This window comes from Podarcis raffonei, chromosome 7 (genome assembly GCF_027172205.1).
Source record: "Podarcis raffonei isolate rPodRaf1 chromosome 7, rPodRaf1.pri, whole genome shotgun sequence".
Taxonomy (NCBI): Eukaryota; Metazoa; Chordata; class Lepidosauria; order Squamata; family Lacertidae; genus Podarcis; species Podarcis raffonei.
In genome coordinates, this window is record NC_070608.1 from 23,412,398 (window position 1) to 23,431,857 (window position 19,460).

The following is a 19,460-nucleotide window of genomic DNA, read 5'->3' on the forward strand; positions in this document are numbered from 1 at the left end:
ACTTCAAGCAATCTCCTAACTGCTGTTATTCTGCTGCTATCATATAAACACCTATCTCTGACTTATTTTGTCATAGCTGTGATAACTTGGCCAAATATGAAATGTGATTGGAACAAACAAAACTTCATTAGTATAGTAAAAGCTGAATATAAAGGGTTTTTATGGGATTTGCTTTAATAACGGTGTTCATTTATTTTATGTTTTAACATGTGCTTATACCTCTATTCCTAACTGTATCCTATCCAACCTACTCTACCCCTTACTCCTCAGCACCCACACCAGCTACTCTCACTTCCTCCAAAACCCAACTGTCACTCCCCAGACACATACCTATTCTGTCATAAGCTACCCTGTCATTCAGCACACAACACACACAAACATTCCATCCCTCTTTCACTCCCCCCTGAACTTGCCTTATCTTAAACCATACAAACCTTCCTACACAAAATTTACACAACAGTATGCCAACCAGCACAAATTAGATACAATGACAAATACCACGTCCTCTGCTGATTTTTAGATGATTTTAATCCTTAGCAAAACAATAACTTCAGCTTAAAGGTAAACGTAAAGGGACCCCAAGTCCAGTCGCGGACTCTGGGGTTGCGGTGCTCATCTCGCTTTATTAGCCGAGGAAGCTGGCGTTTGTCCACAGACAGCTTCTTGGTCATGTGGCAGCATGACTAAGCTGCTTCAGGCAAACCAAAGCCGCGCACAGAAACGCCGTTTAGCTTCCCGCCGGGGCGGTACCTATTTATTTACTTGCACTTTGACATGCTTTTGAACTGCTAGGTTGACAGGAGCAGGGACTGAACAACAGGAGCTCACCCCGTTGCGGGGATTCAAACCGCCAACCTTCTGATCGGCAAGCCCTAGGCTCTGTGGTTTAGACCAATTTAAGCGTTCGTGTTTATTGTATACATGGCATTAGTATCCATGAAGTCATTAAGCCAAGCACTTTTTGCATTAAAAGTATATACTTATTCTGTGACCTGAAGTGCTGCATTATCATGTTAGCAAGAAGATTGTGTGTAGCTAGGAACAGGTGGCTGGTGAGAAAAAGTATAGTGATGTTGTAAATAAAATAGCATGGAAAATGAGCTGGTAGTAGGGAAGTAATTGGTTTTCCATGGAGAATAACAGATGAGTATGTTTTTTCACTTCTGCATATGTTGGATAGTAATTACTAAATATCTATTGATTGACTGAATAACTAAAAAAAAATTCAGCTCTTCAGTAGTTCAAATGACAGTAATTGCATGTTCTCCAGTATTGGCTTTGAATCAAATTTGGATTGTGGTCCTATTTAGAAAGAAACATTGCAGAAGCATGGTTTGCTTTTCTTGCTTTGCGCTTATCATCTTGTTCTTATCAGTCCAAACCTAGACCAAAAGTATGGAGCATAAAATTCTTTTAATTTGAGATGTTGCCAGTTTTCTGGACAACGTTGTAGCTATTTTGAATGTCCTTCTCTGCCCCACTACAGCATTTATGAACTTGGAAACCTATAGATTCCAAACCATGTGTTGGAACATGTTCCAAGAGAAGACTACACATCTTCAAGAAAATACTAAAATTATAGGAGGCTAGATTTTGGTTAAACAGTAAGAGGAACTCCTTGAGAAATAGAATTGATAGAATACATTAGGTTTTTGTTCACCACCCCTTTCCTTGATTCACAATGCTATGGATTTATTTGAGTGACTTTTCATTTTAAATGATTTTTTGTTGATTGTACCTTTTATTTTATTTTTTAATCTACTGAGTCCTGTGTAATGTTCAGATTCAGTTTTGTGTCCTAAGTTGAGGCTTCAATCTTGCATACACTTTTCTGGTAGGTAGCTTCATTGAACACACTTGTATTTACTTCTCAGTGACCTTGCATATAGATTCCTTTGTTAGAAATGATTCATGTGTTACAAGAGTGGTGAGGGAGCTGGTTTTGCATGGCTGGGTTGCATGTCACTCTGGTCAAGCCTGTAATTAAAGGGCTCTGCATCATCATTGTTGTTGTTATTATTAAGCCACTTCCTGTGAAACATCTCAAAGCTATTTCACAATACAATAAAAACATATATAAAACACTTGCACATATAAGAACAATTACATATCCAATACAGATTGGGATAAAAATATCCACTTTCCTTCTTGAAAGAGGAATGCCGAAAAGACAATACATGCATTAAAAACAAAAAACTGCCAAGTCTAAAAATATTTTAAGATATAAAGCAAGATATTAGATGACAAATAAAGCAATAATATAAACCAGGGATGGGGAGCATTTTGCATTGTGAGAGCTACTATATGGTGACCTTCTGAGGGAAGCATGTAATTGGTGGGCCAGAGACAAAACATGGATGTGGCTATGGATGACTCTTACTTCTTTGAGCTCAGCTACATTCCAACCACACAAAAACCAGCCAGGCAAAAGGTATCAAGGTAGGCATAGAGTAGGGCTGGTATAGTCTGGGGAGGTGGCATGAGCTGGGCTTAGTCCCAAGTGTCAGATAGAAATGCTTGGAGGGCTGCATTTAGCTCCTGGACCTGAGGTTCCCCACCCCACCCCGATATAAACAGTCTGCACCCAGAAGTGTGCTGATTTTTAATATACGGTGCATCAGTTCTCTTTTGTTGACTAGTAAGTTCTGTGAGTGGCCTGCTTCATATGTCATGCTAAGCCAAACCATGGCTTGGCACAGTTGCACAGGCTCCCAGGGCAAAGATCAGAGAACTTTGCTCCTCCCCGTTGTTGTTGTGCTGTGCTGTTGCTTAGTATGTTGAATCTGGGAATGACACAGCCCCACAGACCTTTCGCACTGGCCCTTGGGACTCTCCCTAGGCTATGCCTCCTTTCCAAGTTAAAGTTTTCATCAGCCCTGCTCTGCATCCTCCTTAATTGCTGTTGCCTGGCTGGAGGATGGGGTATGTGTGTGTGTGTCTGTGGAATCCTGAAGTATCTGTGTAGCTGGAATGTAGCCTAAAGTACAAAAGTGCCACTGTCCCTCCTCCTCTCTCTCCTCCCCCCCCATATATCTTTAAACAGCCTGAGGCTTGATGCTTCTAGATACTGAGGATTAGTTTCTAAGCATGTGAGAAGACTGAAATGCAGACGCCTAATGTTTTATACCTCTGTTCTCTGATTCTGCCAGCAAAGCCCCTATTTCTACACAAAAGGGCAGAATCCCTGTTGGTCTATTGAACATGCCTTCCCTTCTACAAATGGCATTATTGCATTACTATTATTGATTAAAGAATGTTCACGGGGAAAAGCTGGGATTAACAGCTTAATTTCAGAGTCAAACCTCTTGTGTATTATAAGAGACATTGTTAACTCTCCAGTGCTCACTGATTTTCTGTCACATATGCACTATGTCTGTTTGATACAATGTGTCCCACTTCTCTCTGGTAGTTGTTGGGTTGGAATATGAAAATTAAGATTGCCATCAACTTTGTGCTCTCAGAAATATTATTTGAATCTAAGCTTGTTTTCAGCTGGACCTGGGCCCCTGGGATTTTACAGATTATGAAATTCAGAGCAAACCTTGGGCTTTCACATTCCTCCCAATGCTTCCACACCATGGAGGGGAACGTAAAGGGTGAACCAGGAGATAACATTTTGAATGCAGGACCAGAAACTGCATTTTAGGGGGATCTTCTGTTCCAGTCATTGGCTGCCACTGTGATGATGAGGAAGCCTGAGATGGTCCTTATTATATTAATCGCATTTTATATAGTAGACAAGTCACAGAATTGGAAGTAGTTTTTTTAAAGTTATATTAGTTCATGCTACACAACATTGACCTTTTGTTGCTTTTGAGGATAGTAGTTCCCTATAGTTTGGCTTTAAGAGGTTTTGAGAATAACTAATTTTATTCTCACAACTCAAGTTACTATATAAAATGGCTGCAATGGTGGGTACTCCTTTTTGCCTTAGTTTGATGAGGTGGTTTGGGGAATTTAAGATTAGACCTATTGATTACTTATTTGTCATTTGTAGTGTCTACTGTGGGCTTCACTGAACACAAGCAACTGCAATTACATAGACTATTTGGGCTAACTCTTAACCACTAAAGTGTGTATAACTTTGAAAGACCTTAAAAAATAACACAATTATTATAGATGGCTTGAGGTCAGCACCAAGCATTTAGAAATGTGGGAATCTGGAATGTACCATTCTCATTGTTAAACTTGGGACTTAGATCAAAGAGTACATGCTACACAGACTGTGAAATACAAGGACTTAGATTGTTAGGTTCAGATCTTCAGAGTTTTGTTAGCTAGATCACAATCACAATGACAAGGGAGTTTTGTTTTCAGAATAAGGGATATTTCTTAATTTATCCCCAAAAGTCAGTTTTTCTGCTTGCCACTGTGCAGTACTGAGAATAACAATCTTCCTCCTACTTATTCTTGAACATTTTAAGGTATGCTGTAATCGCTTTTGGCTGTGCAAGCTGTCCTAAACTTACATGTGGACGTGAAGGCTGTGGAACTGAATTTTGCTATCATTGTAAACAAATTTGGCATCCCAACCAGACTTGTGATGCTGCTCGCCAGGAGAGAGCCCAGAGTCTACGCTTGCGAACAATTCGTTCTTCGTCCATTAGCTACAGCCAGGAGTCTGGAGCAGCAGGTATTTATTACCTGAAATACTAGGTGTCTTTAAAACATGTTAAACTATCAGATAACTGTTTTGTTCACTGATTATTGATGTTTATTAAGAAAGGAGCGCTGAGTCCAGTAGCCCTTATTTTAGCATTATGGAAATAGTGCAGACTTTCATAAACAGATGATCCAGAAGTCGACTGATAATGGTTGACTTAATAGAGGTTAACCAATATCATTGTTGTTGTTATTATTTATTAAATTTCTTTACCGTACTTCATCCAAGGATCACAGTGCAATGAAACTAGACATTTTCATGATTGTCTTGGTTTGAGATTCCATTCATGAATTATTTTGTTTTTATGATTACTTTTGGGGAGACCTTCAAAATAGAAGCAATGACTTAAGTAGAAATTGAAGGACAGAGCTTACTATACTAGATTTTTTTTATTTTAAAAAACTGCCCTTGTGCTTATACTTCTGCAGCTGATAACCATGCCTATCCACCTGTTTTAAAGGCAAAAGATTTATACAATATGAAGAGAAAACAAGGCTATCTGTTGACTCACCTATGATAAGCTCCTTGGTAACCTGTGCAAGAGGACTGACTGCATATAATGCTTTGCTTTGTCAGTGAACTTATTTCACACTGGACAGCCAGAAACCTCATCAGAGTCTTGGGCAAGGGGGAGGAGTTGGCATCGCTTAATTACTGACTTGATTTAGAGTGAAAAACTTCACTGTACTCTCTGTTGGATTTTTATTTGGATATGGATAGTCAGAACATCTGACCCAGGTGCTTCTTTGTTATACTGAGTTACAGATGTTGACTTAGAGCAGGGGTTGCTAACTTTTTGGGACCAGTAGACATGGGCATAGCTGGGGGCAGGGACAGGGAGGGACATCTGCCCCCCCATTAAATAAAAATGCATAGCTAACTGAGGTTCTGCCTCCCTAACAAAAAGCCTGCCCCTCCTAAGAAAAATCTTGGCTACACCCATGCCAGTGGACATGTTTTGCCACAAAATGGCTGCCATAGGAGCATGGTATAACACAAAATAAGAGAACATGGTCAACCTCCTCAACCTCATGTTTATCATGAGAAGATCTGTGTCCTGCTGGTCTTGATTGTGGAGATGCAACTGTTAAAGGCACAAAACCCCCATTTCCCCCAGCATCAATTCTAAACCAAAGCCAAGGCTGCTATTTTGTACCCACTTACCTGGGAGTAAGTCCCATTAAGCACAGAGACTACTTCTGAAGGAGGTATGGGTATTGTTGAACTGTAAGTTAAGTATACATTGAATTCTTAATGAGTGCCTGGAGTGCTCCTAGACTGCAAGAGACACGCCTAAGCCACTTTTCCAAGTGTTCATGTTTTGCATTTGCCATATGGAAAAGGGATTATTTAGCTTCCACTCACGCTTACTGTGTAGTAGTAGTTGCAGAAAATAACTTCTAGAGAGTACCTGATTGCAAATGAACTATCCATAGGATATATGTATCCTGGTTGCCATGGGAAAAGGAGGAAAACTATGGAGATTCCAAGGACTACTCAAAATAAGACAAATGCAGGAATAATTCACTAAAAGGGAGAAGAAAACAGATCTTTAGGATCCCACGTGTCCAAACAGCGCTGACTTTCCTTGCTGACTGCAAATGACAGGCTGAAGCAACTGAACTAGCTCATTGCACAAAAATTGCGTAAAGGGTACCTGCATGTACCTGTTATTATTTCTTAATTTTGTATACATCCACAGATCTCCCGGTCCTCCAGTTAAATTTTTCTCCCTTTAGGTTAATTCTTTATTAAGTTAGGCTGAACTTGGAATTGGTTGCAACCAGTTAAAATTTACAAACATTTCCAGACATGATTTTCAGTGTTGGTTGTTCTCATAAGCAGCATGGGTTTATTGGGTTTCTTTTTAAACAGCTGATGACATAAAGCCATGCCCACGCTGTGCTGCTTATATAATAAAGATGAATGATGGAAGCTGCAATCATATGACATGCGCGGTCTGTGGATGTGAATTCTGTTGGCTATGCATGAAGGAGATTTCAGACTTGCATTATTTAAGGTATGTATTGAAAGAGTTCATGTACCTCACTTCATATTGTACCCCACTAATTAACAGCAAGCTAGGCTATAAATCCTTTAAAAGGAATGAAAGAAAGAATGAATGAATGAATGAACAAGTGACATTTGTTTTGATCATGCACATTTGATGTAGTCTTTAGTTTGAGGTGTAATTCTATTTTCATACCCGGTTCAATTTTTATATATATATAAAACTGGTCTGAGAGGGAGTTTACTGACATTAGATAAGGCAGGATTTTCCATTGCATGGGTGTCAACTACAGGAAGTGCCTTGCTTTCTATAGCTTGGTGCACACTGAAGCTCTCTTCAGAATATGATAAAGTGATGGGGAAACCCCAGGACTTACTGTGGGAGATTAGAAAATGGACTTCCTGCAGTAAAGATAGCAATGGAATCAAATTTATCATAACAATCCCCGCCTCCCATCATATGTCCTACATGCTTGGAGAAGCCTCTTGCAAAGAGGACATTCTGTTTGTTATTGTGTCTAGCTGTGTTCAGAACAAGTGGGGCAGCTGCTGCCATAACACTTCATCAACAGGCCTTAGAGCTTTTGCCTAAGTAAAACTCACAATTCCTAGAGAAAGACAAAACTTGTCAGATGTTTCAGTTAAATTTGAGGAAGGTAAATTTTCCGCATTCATAGTAAAAACGTTCATTTAAAACGTAGGTGGAGAAACTTTGTTCCAAATCCTGAGTTGCACATTTTAGCATCAGCCCTGGGAAGAGCCATGATCTGATGGAAGCAAAAAGAAAATGCACTGGATATAAATGTTGTACTGCTGATCTGGTACTATATTAGTTTCAGATTACTCTCTCCACAACCTGAAACATTACATTACGTTAACACTTTTAGCAGCATTGCAGATTCAAGCATTCTTGCTCTCTCTGTTAGAGAATGTTATTATAAAACTGATGGTTAGTTAAGACTATTCACTGTGAGTCATAAGTTTGCCTTACTTACGGAAAATTTCTTCAAATAGTCCATCAGGTTGTACATTCTGGGGGAAAAAACCATGGAGTCGGAAGAAGAAAATACTGTGGCAACTAGGGACGCTTGTGGGGGCACCTGTGGGAATCGCCTTAATAGCAGGCATTGCTATTCCAGCTATGATTATTGGAATACCTGTATATGTGGGACGTAAGGTAAGGTGACTGTGTGTTTAGAGTCTTCAATTACATAGGACTTGGATACTTTTGTACACATGTTTAAGGCTTGTTCACACAGCAACATGTTGTACTTTAAGATATTGTAGTAATATATATATATATATATATAGAGAGAGAGAGAGAGAGAGAGAGAGAGAGACTGCTTTTAATCAACTTACATAAAGAAATGTACCTAGATCTAGGAAAAAAGTATAATTTTTTTAAAAACACACTTAAAAAAAAGTATAATGCAGCAGCATAGAATTAAATAAGCTAGTAATATTTGCAAACAGTTTCTGTCTATAAATCTATGGCATTAAGACGCTTCATTTAAGAAAAGGCAGCTCAAAATAAATATATATATATATATTTGCAGGAAATACTTCTCAGTTTTGTGATGTGCAATGCATTCTAAAATGCTCTTTTTCTTAAAGATTCACAATCGCTATGAAGGTAAAGACATTTCAAAGCACAAGAGGAACTTGGCCATTGCAGGTGGCGTAACCTTGTCCGTAATTGTTTCACCGGTTGTAGCTGCAGTAACTGTTGGTAAGTAAAGGTGCAGGTAAAAATCAGGAAAATCCTTTCAGAATTAGTTATTTGTACTGATTTATAAAATGCTTTGTTTACACTTTGCTGTAAAGGTGGGGCACAAAGAATTGATATTATTGATGCTGCTAGCCATTCATTTTGCAGCTCTGAACCCTATTTTCAAAAATGCATTACTAGCTTATAAAAGTATGTGGAGCTGAAACAATCCCTGTGCCCTAAGCATTCTTCCCAATTATTGTAGGTTTGGTAAGATTCTCTCTGAAAACCAGGGCCTCAGTACAAGATACCTGTGTGTGTTCAGATATGTATGTGAGCCCTGGGGTCAAGCCCCATCAATTCCAAGGGAAGAACCACACCCAGTGGTACAAAACAGTGTACATACAGACCTGATTCATCAGTTGAAATGAATGGAAGAGGCATTAGAAGCAGAGGATCTCCGTGTCACATAGAAACTCCTGGCATCAGGAGGTGTTTATAGGATTGAGGGGGGGTGTCTTTTTCATTTATAGTAGTAATTCAGCTTTTATTTTCTTTGCCACTTTTTGTGATAGCCTATTAAATTGTATAATAAGGAGATATTTGGTGATCTCTCTCTCTCTCGTGTGTGTGTGTGTGTGTGTGTGTGAGAGAGAGAGAGAGAGAGAGAGAGACAGACAGACAGACAGACAGACAGACAGACAGACAGATAGAGATATCACACAACATGACAACTTTGTACTGATTATAGTGTTCTACATTTTCATTGCAGGAATTGGTGTCCCGATTATGTTGGCCTATGTGTATGGAGTAGTTCCTATCTCTCTCTGCCGAAGCGGAGGTTGCGGGGTATCGGCTGGCAATGGAAAGGGTGTCAGAATAGAATTTGATGATGAAAATGATATAACTGTTGGTGGAACAAATGCAGCAGTAGGTAAGGGAAGTCTGTTCCAGTCTCTTCTCAATGTCTTCAGTTGATGGCTGGAGTTGATAGATGATATACACGCTCTCTTCTTGCAGACATTGTAGCTATATTGGTCTAGGACCAGCACTAACCCAGATTCTTGGGACACATGGAAAAGCATAGCAGCAACCCTAGTAGTCACTGTTCCAGCTTTTCCAAGAGCAGTGTCTTTCTCTACATTGAAGGAGTTTCAGTGAAATGCTTTTCCTATTAATTTTAAGTACCACCCTTTTCATATTTAGATCTTCTTCTTTGGCAATCACTCGTACCCGAGTAAGATTGTCTTCCATAAACAAAGTTTTAACAATGAGTCCGTAAGAGACTGTGGAGGCCAATTCTGGATCCACACGTCCTTCCACAGTGGGGACACTGGTTTCCGGGCAGGAGTTGATCACGGTGTGGATTTGCCAACCGTGCTTTCCTCTTAGCACGTTTCTCCCTTGCGTCCTGAGTTAGTGTCTTTACCTTTACCTTTAATATTTAGATACCACATCAGTAGCAGAGGCACGTAATAACCCCAGCATAGGGGAAGAAAGTGTTGGAGGATTGACTGGAAGCCTGAGTGCAAGTGGCAGCCATATGGACAGAATGGGAGCAATTCGAGACAATCTGAGCGAAACTGCCAGCACTATGGCCCTGGCTGGAGCTAGTATAACAGGGAGTCTGTCGGGAAGTGCAATGGTCAACTGCTTTAACAGGTAAGATAATATGTGTCCAAAGTTCAGCTTTTCTGTCTGCTTTTGTAAACAAACTACAGTTAGCTCTGAGAGGATGAACTTTTTCATGTTGTACATTCTGATGTGATACTTTTTTATTTTGATCTTATATAGTCTCAAAACAGTTACTTTGTTTACATAGATTAAAGAAGATTTCTGATCCCTGATTACTCAATTGCAGTTAAAGGAAGGGAAGGAAGTTCAGGTGCTACAAATTACATAGGCCACTTTGAAAGTTTCTGGCAACAGAATTTAGTGCAGTGTGTTTGGTGTGTCAAAACTGTTGCTAAAAGGGGGGGCTTTGAGAGAAGATTCTTTTCTGAAATGAGTTGGGCTCATAATAAATGATATTTTATGCCCCTCTTTTTTTGGGCCAAATAGTGCTATTCTTCTGTAGTTGGTTTTCTGTCTCAACTACAGTGAGCAATGTACCAAAATACCATAAAGAGTTCTACCTTCTACCATGCGTATGGCTTCAGGGGCAACAGGAAAATATTGTCTAAACATGGGTCTTTTGTAGTCTGGGAAGCTTTTGTTCTGACAGTAGCCAACTAGATAATAGAATCATAGTATCGTAGAGTTGGAAAGGACCATTAGGTTCATATCGTCCAACCCATTGTGGGGCTCAAACCCATGACCCTAGGACCCTGAGTCTCATACTCTAGCCACATGCCTGTGAGTAGCTTGCAAGGAGAAGCTTCTAAAAGACTCCCAAGTGATATGAAAGCTGAAAGATAATAACAGAACTAAAATTGAATTTCTCCCCAAGGTTGGAAGTTCAAGCGGACGTGCAGAAGGAAAGGTGCAGTTTGAGTGGAGAGTCGGGCACCGTTAGTTTAGGAACAGTTAGTGACAATGCCAGCACCAAAGCGATGGCTGGATCCATTTTAAATTCATATATCCCGTTGGACAGGTAAGAATTAAGTAGTGGAAATGTGAATAGAAATGCAGCTTATTCAGCTCTGTTAATTGAACGATGTTGTATTCAATATGCATACCTTGTAGTAGTCTGCAAAAGCAGCATTAATGAATTCTCCTTCTTTGAAATTTCTGGTATGATTGTTGTTGGATGTAACAATATTTTTTATCTATTTATTATCAAATTTCTGCCCCACCCTTCTGAAGTTCAGTCCTTCAGAGCCAGGGAGGTGGTGGGATTTTTAGTTTCTTCTTGGTTTGAGCTGCTATTACTCAAATATAATTTTCTTGACCTGCAGATACAAAACCTTGTTAAATTCATTTTTTAAAAAAGCTTTGGATCTCTGCTTTTATGAAGTAACTTTGTCAATCAGATTTCTTGCTAGAACTATCCAAAATCTTCACTGTCCACTTAGTGCATCTGTTTCGCCTTGAAATAAAAGCTCTTGGCAGAATTTTTCCCCTGGCTTGGTTTTAAAAATTTTATTTGCACATTTCTTTTTTTATTGACAAACTGGTGTGAGATGTCTTTATATCTCCCCAGCTCCCACAGTTTGCAAAGCTTGGTAAAGGTCGATCCAGCTTGGCTATCCTGTGAATTTCAGACTTATTCCATTCACAGAAAGGACTGAGGTCTTGTAGAGACTCTGTTGGACGGGAGCAGTGATTCCCACCAATTCGTCCTGCAGCCCACCCCACCCCCCATGCCTCCAGGTAGTCTCTGACTCTTGAACTGCTTTTGGCAGGCTGAAGGAGGAAGGAAAATTGCTGAAAATTGCCTCTCATCCTTTTCCATTTGGCATGTCTGGATCCAACCCTGTATGGTTTTCTTTCTGGATATCTTTTACAAATGGTTGATGGGCTTCTGGAATGTATGCTTGTGGATCCGTGGCACATTAAAGTTAGGAAGAAGTTCTCATAATGTGCTTTTAGATATGTGTACTAAAAACAGTGGAAAGTCCTTTGACACTTCAAGGACTAAAATGGATTGTGACAAGAACTTCCAAGGCAAAACCCTACTGCAACTGATCCATGAACAGTGAAGATAATGGATTACGTGCATAGGTCTAGTGAGAAATCTGATATGTTAATTATTTTCTTAAAGCAGAGTTTCAACACATAAATCAGTTGCAGTTCACAAGGCTTTATATCTGCAGTTCTAAAAAGAAAGAAAGAAACTAAACTTATATTTGAATAATAGTGGCACATTTTTCCTTAAAGGGATGGGTAGAGATAAATAGAGGCAATGTTTCAGCACCTGAAATAGTTGTGTTTGTATTGTATTACATCATTTTATTAAAGGCAATATTAGCAGAATGAGTCACCAGGCTTTTAGTGCCATTTTTTCCTAAAGCTATACTGCATTGTGTTAAAATGCTTTTAAATTGCATTTTTCCATTTTTAATTTCACAAATTGAAACATTTTTTTAATGAATACTTCTCTCTTCCCCCCCTTCTAGAGATAGCAGCAGTATGGAGGTGCAAGTAGACATTGAATCAAAGCCCACAAAATTCAGACACAACAGTGGCAGCAGTAGTGTTGACGATGGTAGTTCTGCAGGTCAAAGTAACGCTGGTTGTTCGGCAGCCTGCTTGTCAGAAAACAAATCTAGTGCCACCAAGTGGTCCAAAGATGCATCGGCAGGGAAAAAATGCAAAGGTAAACTAAGAAAAAAGAGTAGCATGAAGATAAATGAGACCAGAGAGGACATGGATGCTCAGTTATTAGAGCAACAAAGCACAAACTCCAGTGAATTTGACTCTCCCTCTCTCAGTGACAGTATCCCATCTGTAGCTGATTCCCACTCAAGTCATTTTTCTGAGTTTAGTTGCTCTGATATGGAGAGTATGAAAACCTCATGTAGCCATGGTTCCAGCGATTATCATACCCGGTTTACCACGGTTAACATTCTCCCAGAGGTAGAAAATGACCGTTTAGAAAACTCTCCACACCAAAGTGGCAATTCGTTGCTGATTCCAGCTGCTCCAAACTCAGAGGCTCCACAGCTGAGTTACATTGCTGAAGAATGTGTTTATAATGGGACCTCAAGTGTTGCAGATATGGGTACTGGTGAAACACTGAAAGAAGCAAACAACAACCATTCACAGTACGCTGTGGAGTTAAATGCTGCAATTCAGACTGAGATTTAAACCTGTAAGTGCTGCAGAAATGTATTTACCACTAAAGAGCCCTTTTCTGTTAGCTGGTCAGGTAACTTTCAGCGGCCATCAGAAGCAAAGCTTCAATGCAATTTACATTTTATATATCTCTATTAAGGCAGAATGCTTTGCGTGGAACTCTGTTGCAGAACTATGTGAAGTGACATGAAGGTGTAAACAAGTGCATTACAACGAAATGAATATGTTGATGTTTTGTATTATTGCCATAACTTTGCTGAAGGTCTGCATTTGGGCAGGGGCAAAAGCTGACTCGTGTCAATTGCAGAAGTGACCACTTCTTAATAGATATCATGAAATAACTCAGTAAGTGGTTTCAGGCCCCCAGCAGTAACTTAACTTCAAGCTCTGGTGAATAGCACCTAGCAAAAATAAGTTGCATTAACCATACCAAATATTTCAGTGCTGTTAATATTGTCTGGGACAGAATGTAATCTGTTCTAGGCAATGCTGAGACACACAACGTTCCTTGACCAAGGTTATGGCATTTAATATAACTTTTAAGTATGAAAAACTGGTACTTGATATATGATAGGTAGCAAGGTGACGTCTCCTTATCAAGCAAGTGGGGGTAATTTAATTATATTTGCAACTGACAGCAGAAGGTAAGGTTATGATATGCTGTATAAAAGTTTTTGTAAAATTTAAGATCATTTTAATTTGTAATCCATTATAGTGAAGCTGATATAGTCGCCTTTCACCCAGGGGACTTCAGTTATGCTGTTTAATTCTTGGTGCCTTTGGAAAAGACTGGGGGTTTAAGTGCCTGGTCTGTTGATGCTTTCACTGTACAGTTTTCCAGAATGTTTTCTCTTGCCACCTTTTTGGAAGCTAAAGGAAAACTTCAGAAAATCAACTGACTGTGGTAGATTAATGGGTATCATAATACTGAAGTATTAGCCTACCAAAGACTCACTCAGGCTTTTAGTGGATAACTTTTCTGACAACCCTTTTGCGAGACACATGCACAGAAATAAAGCACAGTGCAGAGCTTGCACATATAGAAAATTTGGGCTTCAAATTTGGCTGGCTTTTGGGGCTTTCCCACATTATCCTCCTTATGGAAGATATTCAGCTAAACATAAGCTGAAGCTAGCTCAGGCGTCTGCACTGTTAGATGTTTGCTACACAATCCATAATGATATGTGCCCTCTGCCCCTCCCCCAAAAGAAAAAAAAAGATTATCCTTGGCATAATAGCCTCCAATTTTTGTTCTGTGTTTTTTGTAAGTATTGCCATTATGGTGCTACTGAAAGTTTGGTTGTATGAGAAGACGGCTGCTGTGAGCTGCAGCCCTCTTCCATGACTTCCCTTCACCAGTTTCTTTAATCGGCTTATAACACTAGTGCCAGATACGTCATTTGGTAACGCTTGTTACAATATTTGTATATTTGCTCTTTTCTTTTGCTCAATGATGTGTGTAAACTGCATACCTGAAATAAATGTCTGAGTACTATTTTGGTTGTCTTCTGTCCATTTGAACAATGAACCTTTAGCCTGGAGATCAAGCATATACAATATTGGTGTGGGATGAAATAGCTGTTTCAAAGAATGGCCTCCCAAAGTAGTGTGTCTTCCATTTTCACCTCTCCCTTCTCAGCTACTTAATCAAGTTGGGCTGAGGCCATCAGAAATAGTTTATTGTGGTGAATATAGGACAAGAAGCATAGCTCAGCTGTGGAGCACATACATACCTTACATGCAGAATGTCATGTTCAATCTCTGGCATTTCCAGTTAAAAAGATCTGGTAGCAGGGAATGTGAAGTTTGTCTGTCTGTCAGACCTTGGGGAGCTACTGCCAGCCAGAGTGCACAATACAGAACTACATGGGCAAATAATCCTGTGATATTTCACAGAAAATATTCAATATAGCATCTTTTTTATTTCCAGTAAGTATTAACTACATTAAAACTGTTTTATGGCACACAGTGTGTAATATAATTTTGTATGTCTTATCCTACAGATAAATGTAAACTTGGAAACGAAAGTTTGGCATGTTTTGCCTTTTTTTTTAACTTTAATTGGAAACCTGACCTGAACATTTTATTTAAAGAGTGTTTTATAATTTTGTTTTATTTGTTTTTATAATTGTATATTCAGTTTGTGTAGCACCCCCTGGGATCTTACGATGGATGGGTAAGAAGACTTAATAAAAATAATAATATGGTAGGAATTTTGTAAAATTCCTTTGCTTCCTAGTCAGATACTGCAAAATGGTCAAAACATCCTTAAAACTGCTTGATGTAGGAGTTCCTAATGGGTAGTTTCACTTCTGATAGCATATGAGTGGTGATGGCATAAGTCAGGTTTGGTATAATGGTATGTATGTGCTCCCAGTTATTTCCTTTGCTGCAGAAACCATATATTTACTGACGCAACTATTATGCAGTACCTTATGAAAAATAAAAGACTGAACTGTTAGGAACTTTTTTAGTTTAGGAAAAAAATACTAAGAGGGGATGTTTATAAAATGTATGGTTAGGGTAGGTAAACAAATTATTCCCTTTTGCAAAGCATGAAGACCTTGGGAGTCATCCACTAAAAGTAGATTCAGGATAGACAAGTACTTCACATACCACATAATTAAGGAATTCACTGGTACAGGATGTGATGGCCACGGACTTAAAGGGGAAATAAATAATTTCTCCATGAATCTTGTCTATCAGTCAATGTCGATTAGCCAGCAAACTAAATGGGAGTCTCCTTGGTCAGAAGTAGTGTACTACTGAATCCCAGCTGCTGGGACAAGCTCCTGAGGGCTGGGGCCAAACTTGAAGGTATTTAAGAAATGTCTGGTTGGCTACTGTTGGAAACAGTCTTTTGCTCTGATCTGACAGTGCTGTTAAGAAAGATCACAGGTTCCACATATTATAAAGAATTAGCTTTATGAACCACTATAGCGGAAGAAACTTGCGCAACAAGGTTTGTAATGTGTAGATGTCATCATTTTTGAATCTTTTTAATTCACTCATACTTCTGTGTGACTGCAGGGCCCAGGCTAGGAAAGAAGCTGCTGCCAAGATAGAAAAAAGCTCATGCATTCTCTTCGTACTCCACACCTGACTAAATGTAAGGAATTATGGAATTTCCTTTGGAGTGCACTAAGTTTTGAGTCTTGCAGTTCTTGGTTTGGATTCTTTTTAAGCAACTATGAAAGCTCAGTATTTCTATTACTCGATTTTCATACCTGTACAATTAAAACTGTGGTTGTGAATCATCCTTCCTCAAATGGGAAGACAGTGTTAATACAGGGTTCATTTGCATAGCTTTTGGCTTCCAGGGTCTATGTCTCCATTTAAGCTCTGCTTGAAAAGCCCATTTAAATACACCCTCTTCGCTGTAGAGTGTAATTGTTGCTATCTTTTCTCCAAACTCACTTTCAACCAATCAGTAGCAGTGGCTGAACTTCAAGCAGTGCTGTTAATTCACCTCACATGGGAGGTTAGCTGAATATCTGCAGGAAGGTGGATGGGCTGTGCTGCAAGAACCATGGGCGCAGTACTTCCAGAAACCAGCATATGCATGCCACTTTTTGGCATTTAAATATGTTGACAGAATCAGTAAGTTATGCATGTGTGCACCTTTGTCTATATTTGCATACTGGTGAATGGGGAATAGGTGGACAGATAGGCACTGGAAGCATGAAGCAAGGATCTGTGACTGACACTGGACTATTAGTAGCCATCTCTAAATCCGTGTTCTCTATTGGCAGCAGGATTCAAAGATTTTTAAAATTTTAGGAGAGTCACCTGCCAGACTCTGTGGAACAAGCCCATGGAAAACTGGAATATGCATTGCCTTTACGATTCCATAGAATATTAGATCAACTGTGAGCTTTTAATACTATAAGCCCTTTCTCACAGTCTTTGCCAGCTCCTTGAGGCTATTTCTACTGACCTTGTTTTATTTCTGTTACTTTGTGGAAGACTTCTAAACAAGCTTTCAGAGAGTGGGTCTTCTCTGGAGTTAGGGCTTTTTAGCCTGCTACAGCATTCCTGTGTAGATGACATCTAAATATAGGACTTATTCCTCTTAATACTGAACTCACAATCAAAAGTGGGGCTACTGAGAAATGAGAAATTAGCAAGCTCGGGGAAGCCAGAGGTTCCAGAAGTACAAAACACCTAAAAAGCAAATACCCTAATGGGACCATCTTCCTTAAACAGCCCAATGAGAGTTGAGCTTCTTCAGTGATCATTGGAAGGAGCCTCTTAAATGCTGTATAAGTTGGAAAAGCCAAACAAAGTTGAAGGTCAGGAATTTGGCTGGCTTCCTTTAGTTGTTTACAGTACTGTGTTCTGGAGGAAGGCATGGACATCTGCCTGGATTCCTGAAAAGGAGCACTTCTGTTACTGGGTAAGGATATACTGTAATAGGTCTCACTTGTTTATCTACTGTAATTGCTGTAGGTATTCATATACATGGCTATGCTAAATATATAAGTAGCAACCAGTAGCATTTTTTATTCTACATACAGCAATTTTGTAAGAACTCTCAATGTGCTAGCCATCACATGAATCTTGACTTCAGAGTGGACAATTTGCTGTCCAACCTTGAGCAAGTTGCAGGATGTTTAGATGACTGTGTTGCTGCAAGTCAGGATAACTTGCTGAGCAAAGGAAATAGGCTCCTTGTCTTAGTCTAATGATTGAGTTAGAAGAAAATACTGAAATTAAATGTTACTCTTTGACTTTCTAAGAAAAAGAGGTTCTCTATATGGTGAAATAGATATCTGTTTAGGCTGTACATGAAATATTCATCTCTATACTTTTAAGAACCACAACTTACATATTTTTGAAATATTGTGATACGTAAAGGCTTTTAAATAAATACCAAATCAAGTGAGTGTTTGTGTTAATTAAAAAGCACATCTTAACTATAAGACTGCAATGATGAGGTTAATTCAGTTTAAGATGAAAATGAACAAGAGATCAACGGATGAGTAAGCTAAAATTACTTAAGTTCTAAATTAAGAACAACTAGTAGCATTTTAATGTAAACCTATTAGCATTCCAGGAAGCAAACCATACCATTTAGGTACCCTGCACCTATCTGCAAATCAGTGTCCATGGAAGAGCCCTGAACAAAACTAGTTTAGGGTTGACAAGGTGGTCAAGTGACAACTACCAAAACACTGAAGATGGAAAATGATTTTTGAAGTACTTTTTAAAAGTTTCATATGAATGTGATCTTGGTAAACTGCGTCTTTTCTGTCCTCAGTATTGTCAACCTTTGACTGAACGAAATAATATGACTTATAGGGCTATCAATGGCTAATAGCTGTCAATACCCTGAGAATTTTGTAATCAGACCTATCAAGGCTATTAAGTAGGTAAAATACAAGATGTGTGTGCATGTGTCTTGTGTAGGATAGGGCTTTTTGATAGATTTGTCCAAGAGATGAGACATTATGGACAATGCAGCTTTTTGTTTCAGTTAAAAAGAGTAATATTTAATAATAATCTACCCCACACATAAGGATATAGACAATATATAATATGAATAAATGAAACCTAATAGGGAAAATAACTAATTTCACGGTACTAGGATAATGTTCAACACTATACATTAAGTTACAAATCATTCAGGTACAGAGACCCTTCAAAATTAAATCTGTAGGTAGACTTCTTCTGTTGTCTGGTATAAGCAAAACACTTAATTTTGGTTTGAACTAACGGTGGACAGTATTTTATTAACTAACATCCGCTGAAACCATGGTTCAGGTTGCTAAGCTAAGCCTAGGCCCCAGAAAGCATATACAAGGAAAACAAGAAAATACTGCTTGTAATAAATGGCAGTGAAAAACTGCCTTAAGCATGATTTACTTGGAGCAGATGAACTGCTACCCTGAATTTTTTGTGTATATGGGCTTATAGGACACAGCCTTGCTTCACCTCACAAATAGGTTTCTAATGTGAATCTGCCTATAGAAGCTGTTATGCAAGAGAGCTGTCTTTAGAGAGTTTATGCCTCTTCCTACTTAAGAATGCAACTGAAATGTAGTATCTATTCTTTGTTATTACTTGAATTGAACTCTAAAGATGAGCTAGAAACTTATATGTGACAGAGAACAGAACTGAGGTAGCCAGTTATCAGAGGATACCAAATTATTACAGAGGACATTCCTACATTTGGACTGGGCAACTAACGAGTTAAATTAGGAGCATAAAAGTCCCCATTTCATATTTACTAACGATATCTAAATTATTGCAGTCTTCTAGAAAGTATCTTGTCAGTGTGGAAAGCATCCTAAAACTGTTGCCTTGCTACGCTAGGGGAATGAAAAGGCAAAAACACAAATA

General features: G+C 38.9%; 1 protein-coding gene across 7 annotated transcripts in view; it reads left to right on the plus strand.

Moving 5' to 3' along the window:
• The window catches only part of RNF19A (ring finger protein 19A, RBR E3 ubiquitin protein ligase), a 36,110-nt gene extending 19,851 nt beyond the window's left edge, over window positions 1–16,259 (plus strand). For 6 of the 7 annotated variants that reach the window (XM_053395533.1, XM_053395532.1, XM_053395535.1 and 3 more), the window contains 8 exons: window positions 4,425–4,633; window positions 6,539–6,683; window positions 7,688–7,850; window positions 8,288–8,402; window positions 9,154–9,315; window positions 9,830–10,043; window positions 10,831–10,974; window positions 12,440–14,613. In XM_053395533.1, coding sequence (XP_053251508.1) covers window positions 4,425–4,633; window positions 6,539–6,683; window positions 7,688–7,850; window positions 8,288–8,402; window positions 9,154–9,315; window positions 9,830–10,043; window positions 10,831–10,974; window positions 12,440–13,130 — 1,843 coding nt within the window. In that variant the 3' untranslated portion in view covers window positions 13,131–14,613. Of the gene's footprint in view, window positions 1–4,424; window positions 4,634–6,538; window positions 6,684–7,687; window positions 7,851–8,287; window positions 8,403–9,153; window positions 9,316–9,829; window positions 10,044–10,830; window positions 10,975–12,439; window positions 14,614–16,148 lie in introns of those variants that run through there. The other variant, XM_053395538.1, reaches the window with a different exon arrangement.
• Window positions 16,260–19,460: the final 3,201 nt, after the last annotated feature.